Source organism: Enhydra lutris, unplaced genomic scaffold, assembly GCF_002288905.1.
Source record: "Enhydra lutris kenyoni isolate GAN:26980312 unplaced genomic scaffold, ASM228890v2 scaffoldscaffold20, whole genome shotgun sequence".
NCBI classification, from domain to species: domain Eukaryota; kingdom Metazoa; phylum Chordata; class Mammalia; order Carnivora; family Mustelidae; genus Enhydra; species Enhydra lutris.
This window is the reverse complement of record NW_019154104.1, coordinates 30,674,723-30,687,049: the sequence shown is the minus strand read 5'-3', so window position 1 is coordinate 30,687,049 and position 12,327 is coordinate 30,674,723. Positions and strand designations below refer to the sequence as shown.

At 51.3% G+C, this 12,327-nt stretch overlaps 1 protein-coding gene across 10 annotated transcripts in view; it reads right to left on the bottom strand.

Annotated features, from left to right (window-relative positions):
• Positions 1-12,327, bottom strand: part of LOC111148624 (protein phosphatase 2 regulatory subunit B'gamma) — a 123,849-nt gene that overhangs the window by 77,865 nt on the left and 33,657 nt on the right. The window contains exon 1 of one of the 10 annotated variants that reach the window (XM_022505359.1): positions 3,687-3,848. The exons of the other annotated variants lie outside the window; for them this stretch is intronic. Within the exon in view, the coding sequence (XP_022361067.1) occupies positions 3,687-3,777 (91 nt within the window). The 5' untranslated portion in view covers positions 3,778-3,848. Of the gene's footprint in view, positions 1-3,686; positions 3,849-12,327 lie in introns of those variants that run through there. 10 annotated transcript variants of the gene reach the window in all.

Genomic DNA, 12,327 nt, shown 5'->3' with positions numbered 1-12,327 from the left:
CCTTTTGGAAGTGGAAGAAGAGAAAGTCTTAAAAAAATTAAAAAAACTGCACTCAAAATTCCTAAGAATTCTTGCTCACTTAAAAATAATGTAGGACTTTTCCTTTTCTGTTCCTTTCTTTTTCGCGGTTGGGCGGGGGAGGGGAGGCCAGATCTCAGGCTCCCTCTTCCAGGGTTTATAGGACAGAAGTCAGCGGACTGCCTTCAGGGTTGGCGGCCAGCATCCCAGTGCATCCGGAGAACTCGGCCACTAGACAGAGCAACACGAGACACCTGATTTAGACTTCTCCTGAAGGTGATTTCAAAACCTGAACTTCCCCCTCTCACTGTATCTCTCTGTCAAATAAATAAAATCTTAAAAAAATAAAATAAAAATTGGAGGCGCAATCACATGATGTCCAGGGAGCCATTTTAACGTGTGTGACTGCACTTGGAGGCATGTGGTGTGCTCACGGAGAGCAGCACCCCTCCATTTCCACACGGTTTCACCCCTTCCCTGTAGTCACGCCTCACGCCCCTCCCAGTCCCGGGCAACCTCTAACCTCCTCTCTGTCTCTGTAGATTTGCCCAGTCTGGACATTTCATATAAAAGAAATAAAACAACGAGCATTTAAGTTACATGAACTGCCTAATATTATGTGGTAATTCCAAATGTAAACGAGGCAAAACCCCGAGATTTGTGGCTTAAAATGACGTTCTGGAGTTAGGATTTCACAAACCAGTAAAATTTTGTGAAGAATCTTGACCACGGATGTTGGATTACCACCCTAACCGACAAATAGGAACATTTAAAAAAAGGTCCACACCAGAAAAGATATTTTAATAGCCCAAAGGACAATCTTAGGATGGAGAGTCCTGTAAATCGAATAAATTTAGCTTTATACACATTACATCACTCTGATGTCTGTCCTTGGCACAGAGCAGCGCAGGCCTTTGGAAAGAACCAATCCTGGACCACCACCCTTGGTCCAGCTGAATGCAGTTCACTAAGTTCACGTGCCCCCGGCCAAAGGGGGCTCCCCACAAAGTCTAGGAATGAAGAGGAGTCCCTCCCATGAGAATGACGTCTTTTTTTTGTTTTTAAAGATTTTATTTATGTATTTGACAGACAGAGATCACAAGTAGGCAGGGAGGCAGGCAGAGAGAGAGGAGAAAGCGGCTCCCCGTGGAGCGGAGAGCCTGACGCGGGGCTCGATCCCAGGACCCTGGGATCATGACCTGAGCCGAAGGCAGAAGCTTAACCCACTGAGCCACCCAGGCGCCCCGAGAATGACATCTTTTTGATGGTTAGGGATGACAAGATCCAAATCTAAGCTCCAGAGTGAAAGAGACGCCGACACGCTGTAAGCCAGGGAACACCGCTTCACCCGGTGTGGACGGATGCCAGCCTTTGGTCTGGGGCGGTTACGCCGCACGCAGCCGAAGCAACAACCTTGACAAACAAACACAGAGCTCTGACACGGAGGAACTCCCAACCTGGCCTTTTACATGGGGGCAGGCATTCTGGGGGCACATGAAGCCACAGGATACACACGCACTTCCCGGAGCAGCGGTCTGACAATGCGGTGAAATCACGCTCAACACTTTTACATTAACCATAATAATTATGAAATAAAATATAAAACGCAAGTGGTTTTTTAGGACAAAACCTGCGACTTGAGGAATGTTAGCACCTTGTTGGGGGGGGGGTTCTTGGTGGACCAAGCTACGAGTCAGGACGACACCCCAGCTCCGACAAGCGTGGGCTCTCCCTGCTCAGAGTCGGATGAGCTGCCGGGGAGGGTCTGGACAGCAAGACCTTGGTCTAGGCTAGCTCTAGGGCTACAGAGAGGCCAGGAAGGTGAACAGACTGGTTCTAAAATTCACGTGGAAACAGAGGGGACCCTGACTACAGGACAATTCTGAAAAAGAACAACAAAGCCGGAGGATTCCCACTTCCTGATTTTACAAGGTCTGACAATGCTACCGCAGTCAGGCTACAGACCTGTAGACCAACGGAGGCTACAGACCTGTAGACCAACGGAGGCTACAGACCTGTAGACCAACGGAGGCTACAGACCTGTAGACCAACGGAACGGAACAGAGTCCCGAAATAAACCCACACGATATGGCCCACTGGTTTTTAACAAGCGTGCCAAGTCCACTCAGTGGGGGAAAGGAAAGTCTTTTCAGCAAAGGGCACTGGGAAAATTGGACGTCCGCTCACCTAATACAACACACAAAAATTAACTAGAAATGGATCAAAGACCGACTAAGATCACAAGACCCTTATAAGAAAACATAGGAGCAAATCTTGGAATTAGGCAGTGGTTTCTTAGATCTTAGCACGAAAACCACAAGCAGCAGAAGACAAATCAGATAACCCGGACTTTACCCGAATTAGAAACTCCTGAGCTGGGAATGAGATCATCAGGAAAGTGAAAAGACGCCCTACAGACTGGGAGAAAAAACTTGCAAAGCGCATCTGTGATGCGGAACTGCTGTCCAGATACTCAGACTCTATGGTGGCAAAGTCACGACTGTCCCCACTAGCCCGACTGTCCCCCTGGCCCGCACCCTTCAGGCCCCTCTCCGCATCCCCAGGGTTTGGTCCACTCCCCTTCATTCCTCACGCTTCCCTCCTCACTGGGAGGGAAAACTGGGAGGGAAAGCTCCCCCCTGGAGTTTTCGCAAAGGCCTCCCCTCTCCCCTCTGCGGCCACCAGGAAAACCAAAGCCATTGGGCCCTATCTTCCCCAGCTTCCCTCTCAAATTTCCCCACCCGCCCCAGAAACTGCTGAAAGCCCTGTGTGCTGAAGAGGACACTGCCCATCTGGTTTTAGCACATCTGGTTTTGACAGCTTTGCCATTTCACACGTAAGAAAGGAACAGGGCTGACCGCACGCTGACATGGTCTGAAACACAGCGAAACTGGTTCACTCACCTAACGAGATGTGATAACGAGCGGTCGGTCCAGCCAGCCCGACAGGACGTGAGTGAGGCCCTGGCAGGGAAGTCGAGGGGTGGCTGACCTGCCCCATCCACCCGCCCCCTCGTGCTCTGCCGCCTCACGGTCCAGGGGGTCCGCTCAGACAGGCCGGGCCGGGGCGGACAGTGTGCACATGGGAGGAGGCCCAGCAGAGCTCGATTCTGGTCAAGTCTCGACACAAATCCACGATCTCGGCTCTCCGGTGAACACACGGAGAGCCCGGCAGTAACTTCAAAGGCACAGGAAAGCAGGAGCCCCAGTTTCCGACTGTGGAGATCAGTAATTAGTATCCGGCTCCCACTTTGAAGACTATGCCTTCTCTTAACTTTCTGAATGGGTTATACCTTCGCACGGTTCAAATACACACACACACACACACGCGCGCGCGCGCTCCTGGTGAAAACCCTCATTTTCTCACCAAAGTATCACTCTTAGTTTGTCTACCCCTTGAGCTCTGCTGTGGAACCACAGGGATGTACCTGAGCCCCCTTCGTGGTGGGCCAGCGAGAGTGGCGGGCCACACCGCCCTGCCTTTCCCCTCAGTCACCCTGAGGCCTTCCGTCAACCAGTCCAGAAAGAGATGCTACTGGAGAGAAACCCCTTCCTTAGGTTTCTGTCATCTGGCACCACACCCCATCCCAACACGCTCTCCAGTCCGCGAAGTAATCCCCCCCTACCCGGGGTCCCCAGCAGCATCCACAGGGCCACCAAGGGGCTTACCGAGTGTCGCTTCTCCGGGGAGGCCCTGTCCTGCCCACAGGGCCTGCTCGCCCTCCTGGGCGCCTGGACACGCACCTCCGGCACCCAGCATACCGCTGAGCACCCGGGTTAGACACGGCTAAACATTTGCCAAAGAAACGAAACAAAGCTGTAGGTGGCCATGAAGCAGAAGGTCAAAAAATGACATTTTGTTCTTCTTTCGGTGTTAGGTAGAGTCCATCAAGGTTTCCTCCCTTTTGAAGTGAACTCCATTAACGAAACATTTTTAGTCTTAACTTGAACCTCATTCGGTACAACAAAGGACGCAGGGCTGAGCGCTACCGATACTTAAGTCAACAAGGGCACGCACATGGAGTACTTGAAAGCCAAGAATGAGGAAGGAAACATTTGCAGAGCTTGATGAAAATGAGGAACTCAAGTTCACACACTGTTTTTCTACTACAATGTAAACATCCCCTCAATTGTATACATCACCGAGAAATAGTGTCTTCACTACTGCTTCCCCTGGGACGAACGCCTATGCTAAGTTTTCAGCTACTTTTTGGCTACAAGATGCCTCTCCCCATCCAGACCTCCATGCTGTATTGCTACCCATAGAAGGATGTACCAAATTTCGCACTGAACTGAAGGAATTACTCAGGAGGCATCTTCATCAGCGGTGAGTTCATGTTCAGCTCGGAAGGTCCTCCCGTCAGCTCTGCTAAACTTGCAACATCACACGTGTCTCTGAGGAGGTCCAAGGTCCTTAAGCCAAGTGCACCCCGGTCCCAGGAGCTCCGGGCCAGGCTGAGGGGCGAGTGGGCAAGGGGACGTGAGCACCCCGGAGTGCCCCAGAGTTCAGTTTCACGCACACCTGCAGTCTCCCGAGGTACGGCCTTGCCTTCAGGACCCAGAATCCACGTCTCTTTTCTAGACGATGCCAGAAACACCAACCGAGATGGCTGCTGCGGCCTGCACGCTCCACCGTGATCCAAACCCGGGAGCAGAAAGTACCGTGCAGACGGCTCCCGGTGGCAGAGGAACCTGCGAGGGGAGCCCCGAGGCGCATCCGGAGGCGGGTGAGAGCCCAGGTCGGTGAGTCAGAGGACCCGAGAGCTCCTCCGGTCTGTCACCAGCTCCCCGTGGGACCTCAGGCAAGAAGGGGGGAGCCTTTCTACGCAGGTTTCTGGAGCTCTGAAGGGGGGACTAATAACACCCCTCGGCGGCCTCGTAGGAAAGAGGACAGTTAATGAACACATGCAAGGAGCTCTGAAGATTACAGTTTCCTGGGTGCTAATGACACACAGTGACAGTCTGCGTGTCCACCCACCCCACGGCTGCCCGCGGTCCGGAACTGCTCCTAGTAAACTCGTCTGCCCCCGCCATTTGCTCTCCCGGCTCCACATTCTGGAAGCCCCTGGAAGAAATGAATGACGATGCTCAGGGCCCTAGACGATACGCCAGGGAGCCCACACAGAGGGCGTGCTCTGACCCGCATCAGCTCTGGGGCCACCGCGCCTCGGCGGGGCACACTCCTGGCATAAACAGGGACCTGGGGAGCAGGTCCTGCCTTCCCTGGGTGCCGCAGTGAAGGCTGTCCGCTGGCAGAATCCCCGTCTTCTGCCAAACGATGCCTGAACATGCTTCTAAAACTTCCCTTTGTTGTCACTGTTTCTAATATTCAGAAGTGAAGCCTGGTGGGAAAAATTATCTGGGCGGGGGGGGGGGTCTGGGGCTTGCTTCTACTTCACTCAAAAGGAGGCTCTCCTTCTTTTCAAACAGACGAAAACCTCATGCAGGCAAATGATCAAGCCCTGTACTAAAGAAAGATCGAGACTACTGACTGCTCTGGTTTTTACAGGTTGATATTTGCTGTAAGTAAACATGCGTGTGCACACGGGCACTCCAACACACGTGACCCACCGAAAGCAGTTCTCTGACCTACGTAGGCGGGACAACTGACGATCAGTTAACTGGATACAGAGAATTACAACTCCGATCAAGATTAAATGCCAAAAAATGTTCAGGATGAGGATTCTGATATATGTTTACATGTAACCGACACACAACATTCAGAAGTAGCACACGATTCGAGCTACTGACATTGTGTTGTCTGAATTAGAAAAGTCCACCAGAAAGGAAGTGAGGCCTGAGGAGGTCAGTCTGTGAAGGCCTCATCTGGAAAATAAAGGACGCACAGGAGAAAGGAGTGCTTTAGGGGAGGAGGCAGGGGACTGGGACAAGGAGGTAAGGGTTTCCGAGCATCCTAAATGCGACTTGGCCTGAGATACAAACTCCAGGTAACCTTTAAGATTAGTCCCTTTTCAGTGTAATATCACTTGTGACTGACTTCACTGCAAAGAGGAAAAGTGTCTGGATTTATTAGAGTTCGAAAGAACCCTCCTCACTGGACAGCCACGTGAGTTTTCTAAGGCAAAGCATTTCTCCTAAGAACAAAGTGAAAGAAGGAACTTGCTCATTCTCGTGACATGCTTTTGTCCTCAGGGATCCTAGACGAACAGGAATCCGAGCACCTTCCTTTCAATTCCCTTGAAAATAAGAAATTCAATCAAACGCATACCTGCTGTTAAGTCATCTCTACACCCAGCATGGGGCTCGAACTCAGGGTCCCAAGATCAAGAGTCGCATGCCCTCCTGGGAGCCGGCCAGGTGCCCCCCAATGCATCTTTAAACTAAGGAATCTGTAGACTCAGGAAGGTGCGGAGGGCGAGGGCCTCAGCAAGCGGCTGTCATACCCTGACCATGGACCGAGAGCTCTGGGTTCTGGCAGGAACGGGAGGCCCAGTAAAATCACAAAACCTCCATGTTTCCAACTTCCACTGAAATATCTCAAGAGCGAGCACAGGAGGGTCAGCGATGCTTTCTAAAGTAAAACGTTTCCCTGGGACCAGGTCTCAAGTGTGAAGAAGCAGAAAGCCACGTTTCTGGCAGCCTGGCGTGGCAGGAGTGGCCTGGGCTCTAGGCAGACCGTGAGAGGTTTCTTTCGGCCTTGCACTCAGTCAGGTGCTCTCGGGAGATGGGTTCCGACGCCCGTAAAACAAGCAGAGTTTCTCTCCTGCCAGCCTGTGGGCGTCAAGGGCCTCTGACAGCCCCTGGGACGGTCCCAGGCATGCGGCAGGTGCTCCTGGAAGCAGAGAGGTGCGGGAGACCACACTTAGGAGTCTATGGCACGTACGTGTATCTGGTATAACATAATGATGTTAGCTCGGGACATCAGAGCACCGCAGAGAGCGATCAGATACTAAAGACCTGTAAAAAGTGTATGTTTCTAAAACTGCCCTCATGTCATTCTTTCTCTTAAGTAAATAAAAAATGCCTTACACTTGCCATGAATACGAACACACATTATGCACGTGAGTGTGCGCACACGTCTGGAACGGTACACGGTGAAGCCAACAGGGAAGCCGGGAGGCTGACTCGGGGGGCTCAGGCCAGGGAGAATTTTAGATTTGCAAGTAAAACAAATGTTTAAAGTGGCTATATTCACACATGGATTGTTTTGTTTTTGTTTTTCTTTAGATTTTTAAAAAAAGATACAAGAAAGCGGACCAAGGTGGGAAGGGAGGCTCCGTGTCCGGGAGTGACTTTACCACCTGTGGTGCAGGCATGGGACACAGACAGCACCCTGTCACCGTGGCCTGAGAGACACACTCACATTACCAGCTGGCTGACTTTAATTTGGACTTTTCTTTTTCTTGGGGTGGGGGGGGGAAAGAAAAAAATACAGAAGCTTGGTAAAAATAGGGCCAGGGTCACATCCAGCCCGAGGTAGAGAGATTTCCTCAGCCAGTGGCTTCTAAGTTTTTTGGTGTCAGGACCCACGTACACTCGGAAGTCCACCGGGCCTAGAGAGCTCGGATTATGTGGCTACAGCTGCTGACACTAACCAGATTAGAGAACGCTTACGAAATGTAAAAACATATAAAAATATATAAGTATATATTTTTTAAGAAAAAGAGGGAGAAAGAGACAGGAGGGGGCGGGGCAGAGGGAGAGGGCGATACGAATCCCAAGCAGGCTCTGCGTTCACCATGGCGTCCGAGGCGGGGCTCGATCTCACAACCCTGAGACCATGACCTGAGCTGAAATCAAGAGTTGGACGCTTAACTGACTGAGCCACCCAGGGACCCTCAGAACGTTTAAAATAGTCACTAATTCATGTAAAGCAGTACAAACAGGCTCATTTTATGTGAACCTAATTATTATGAAAACAATCCCTCCCCCAAATCAGCAAAAAGACAGCCCAGGGGCGCCTGGGTGGCTCAGTCGTTAAGGGTCTGCCTTCAGCTCAAGTCATGATTCCAGCGTCCTGGGATCGAGCCCCGCATCGGGCTTCCTGCTCCACAGGAAGCCTGCGTCTCCCTCTCCCGCTTCCCCTGCTTGTGTTCCCTCTCTCATGATTCTCTCTCTGCCAAATAAGTAATTAAAATCTTAAAAAAAAAAACAAAAACACAGCCCAGTTTTACATTCCTACATATCTCTTTCATACCCAACTTAACAGAGGACAGGGAGAGGTGCGTTTCGGCATTTGTTTGATATGCTGTTTTGGCAGAAGTTCATGAAGGAAGAAAAAAGCCCATCCCCACACAGACATGTTTATTTGAAGGGAGGCATCTTGGTGTGCTTTTTCAAAAAACTGTGGATACTTCTCTTTGATTCTATGCCTACATTCAACAAGTGGTAGTTTCTTGAGAATCAGCTGCAGGACAGGAGCTGAAGCTATGCTGACGGGTCTCTTACACCGGGCCCCGTGCTGTGTCCTCCGCTTTGCACGTCTCTTCCGCCTGCAACTGTTGCTGGCATCCCTTCCCGCGCACCGGGAACCCGGGTGGGGTCATGCAGACCTTCCACGGGACGCAGCGAGAAGCTCTACTTGTTAATATTACCAGGACTGTCAGCAGGAGCAGCCATTGAGCTCACGCTGGCAGGTACACGTTTTCCAAAATTCAAATTTTTGCCGGCAAGCTTAAATTTTATTGTGGGCAACAAACAGTGTCCCTGTTGTTTCCTTTGAACTCAGACTCAGTTCATTACTTTTCAAGACAGCGTGTCTGCCTTTTTGTTCTTGCAAGTAAGAACGTCGATCCGGAAAAAAGAGGCTAGTTCAGCTTGTAACTCACACAACTGTTCAGTTTTGGAGACAAGCCCCGTGGCTCCAGCATGCCAGAGGGCTCAGCTCTGGTCCTGACTGCAGGGTCCTGGGATCGAGCCTGGTGTCGGGCTCTCTGCTCAGCATGGTCTCCTTGTGGCTTCTCTCTCTGGCTCCCTCTGCCCCTCCCTCTTTCTCCCTCAAATAAATAAATCTAAAAAAAAAAAAAAAAAATCCCAACACAAAAGAGGAATTCAACATATTTGGGATTTGACAACCAGACAGTAAACTTTCGGAAGTCAAATTTCCAGAGCATCAGAAGCCACACCTGCATTTAAATACAATGACGGGGGCAGGGGTGCCCTGGTGGTTCGGTGGGTTAAGCCTCTCCCTTCAGCTCAGGTCATGATCTCAGGGTCCTGGGATCGAGTCCTGTATTGGGCTCTTTGCTCGGTGGGGAGTCTGCTTCTCCTTCTACCTCTCCTGCTTCCCCTGCTTTGCAAGCATGCGTGCACTCTCTCTCTCAAATAAATAAAATCTTTAGGAAAAAAATAAACACAACTACAGGGGAACGATAGGGAAGTCCCCCTGTTTGGGCCTCATCACAGATCATGTACCTCTGACTCTGAAAATAGCATTCTTCCTGAACGTTCTTGAAAGACCTTCTTCAAAAGCATTAACAACAGGGGGAGGGGAGGAACGTAAGCAAATGCCCTGTCTCTGCCTGCCACGGTCTTACTTCTACACCAGGGCTAAGTGGGACACAGTCCACACTCCAGAATTCCTGACGACGCTCCTTTCTTCACCGTGCTGAACCGGCAAAGCCAACTGTAGGAGGAGAAACGGCTTGCTGAGCGGGGGAGGGAGGGAGAAACGGGCTTCAAGATGAACCAACAGAGGTAACACAGAGGAAGGGAAAAAAAAGTGTGGTTAGATGCTGGGCTCTGAAGTCCACGTAACAAAGGGGTGACAAGTTGTGGGGAGCTTGCAAAGCTTCAGGCCCCATTTTAAGCACTTCTTATGCGTTTGCTCCTTTTACCCTCATAAAATCCGGAGAGGCAGGGCACCTGATTCCCATTTCCAGGCACAGACTGAGCCAACTCGCCCAGGATGGCTCCGCTGGCTCGGAGCACCCCCACCTCTCCCGTTCGGAAGGAACCCTGGTTTCATCTGCAAGTGTGCCCGAAAGGCTGTTCTGCTTTAAAAGACCAATAAAAATGCCAATAAACATCAAAAAAGGTGTACACCCCCAAAACACCGTTTGGGGAGACGGTGCTGCTGTCCGTGTGGCAACGTGAGGTCCCGGCTGTGCCCACTGCCGCCCTCCGCGCTGGCCCACACGGGGCGGCCGAACCCTCACCGGTTGTCTCACAACAGCCGCCCATGTGTCAAGAGTGTCAAAGGCAAAAAGAGGAAAAGCCAGAACTCGAACGCGAAGACCACTGCTCACTGTTCAGGAAGCAATTTCTGAATAACCGAATTTCCTTTGTACCTTTGTTCTGAAACACATCGCGCTCAGGGCACTTCCAACAGTCTGGAACAGCGGACACTGTTGCAGAAGTCGAAGGAACACTTGCACGCCCACTTCCCTACATCCCACAGTGCTTCTTCTTTTTTATTTATTTATTTATTTATCTGACAGGCAGAGATCACAAGTAGGCAGAGAGACAGGCAGAGAGAAAGAGAGGAGGAAGCAGGCTCCCACTGAGCAGAGAGCCTGATGCGGGGCTCGATCCCAGGACTCTGGGATCACGACCTGAGCCGAAGGCAGAGGCTTTAACCCACTGAGCCACCCAGATGCCCCACAGTGCTTCTTATTTTAGCGTATTTGCTTTACGGTAAATTTTTCTCTGTATTATCTCGAGAAAGTGGCAGAGCCCATCACACCGCACTAAGTCATCCATCTTTGGTCCCTAAGAAGGAGGACCGTGCCAACGATGTCCCCACACCTTCCCCGCACCCAGAAAACTGACAGGTGATTCCCCAGCACCCCATGTCCTTCTGCACTCAACTTTCTCCAACTGCCCCCAAGATGTCTTCCACAGGTTTTTGTTTTATTTTTTTAGAACAAAGACCTGATACAGATTCACTTACTGTATTTGTTATGTCTCTTTATTTATTTTTTTTTAAATAGAAGGGCTTTTAGTTTATGAACAATTCAAGGGCCAAAAGCAAAACCAGATGTCACAGTGCTCTAATTCTCTGTCCTCACAGACTCCAGTCCTTCCAAGCTGGGAAGAAATGACTTCCTCTCAGTGTATTAATGGGAGAAACTGATTACCCGGTTCTGGAGCTCTCCATGTCTCCACCTGCTTGGTGGTCCTGCTTCCGTCTGCTCGGGAGGCGGGTTCGTCTGAAGCCAGACCCAGCAGAGTGGTTCCCCGGGCCCACCTTTCTTTCTTTTTTTTTTTTTTTTTAAAGATTTTATTTATTTATTTGACAGACAGAGATCACAAGCAGGCAGAGAGGCAGGCAGAGAGAGAGGAGGAAGCAGGCTCCCTGCAGGGAGCCTGATGTGGGGCTCGATCCCAGGGCCCTGGGATCATAACCTGAGCCGAAGGCAGAGGCTTTAACCCACTGAGCCATCCAGGCACCCCCGGGCCCACCTTTCTAACCAGTTCCGCGGGACAGCCTCTCGTAAGCCTGCCAACTACTGTTTGACCGATCAAGTAATTAGCTAGAAAATACACCAAATCAACAGTAGCTGAACGGCCCCTTCAGAGAAACGGCTTCTTCTGTTCAATCCACCAACACTGACTGAATACTTATACTCTAGGGACGGTGCTAGAGGTCATGACCATGACCTTCCTCGGGACGCTTGCAATTGGTGGAGGCGGCCAGAAAAGGAGGCCATAATCAACACCTGGCAGATGAGGGGGTGAAACGGGGCGTGGGGAAGGGGAGGGTCGCGCCGAGAACGGACAAGTGCGGTGCAGCAAGCTCTCAGGGGGATGTGAGAGGAGTTCTGAACTCCAGCCTCGAACACATCACACTTGGGGAAAGAGAAGGTGCGTGGGATGTGGAGGCTTTACAAACACCCATTACCCTGACATGGGGGAGAGGGGAGTGCGCGATCTCAGACTCCGACTCCTTTGTTCTCTTTGGCCCTAGGCCAGGGGCTCCCCTGTTCTAGAACAGAGCGGGCAGGGATAACGCTTCACGATGCTGGACGGATTCAGTGAGGACACGGCCCTAACCTCACACGCTCCATGAGCGCTGCCTCTTCTCCCGAACGGCCACAGGCAGCAGCTGGGGGACGTGTAGCGGCACGAGGGGCAGGGGCCCTGGTGACCCTGGGGAGGGGAGATGCTGGCACGTGTCTGGATGCTGGCAGGAACCAGTCTGTGTTCTCGAAAGCTCCTTCCGCTCGGCAGAGTGCCTTCTGCTCAGAAGAGTGCCAGTTTGCAACAGTTTGTGACGTATGGAACCAGAAGCTAGATGAGAAGGACGATGCTCCCCAACCGCCTGGCCTGCGAGGAGTCCGTCCTCATCCAAGGTTTAAAACCACATGCCCTCTTCTTGGTTGTCAAGCTCGGGTCTTTATTTTTCTCC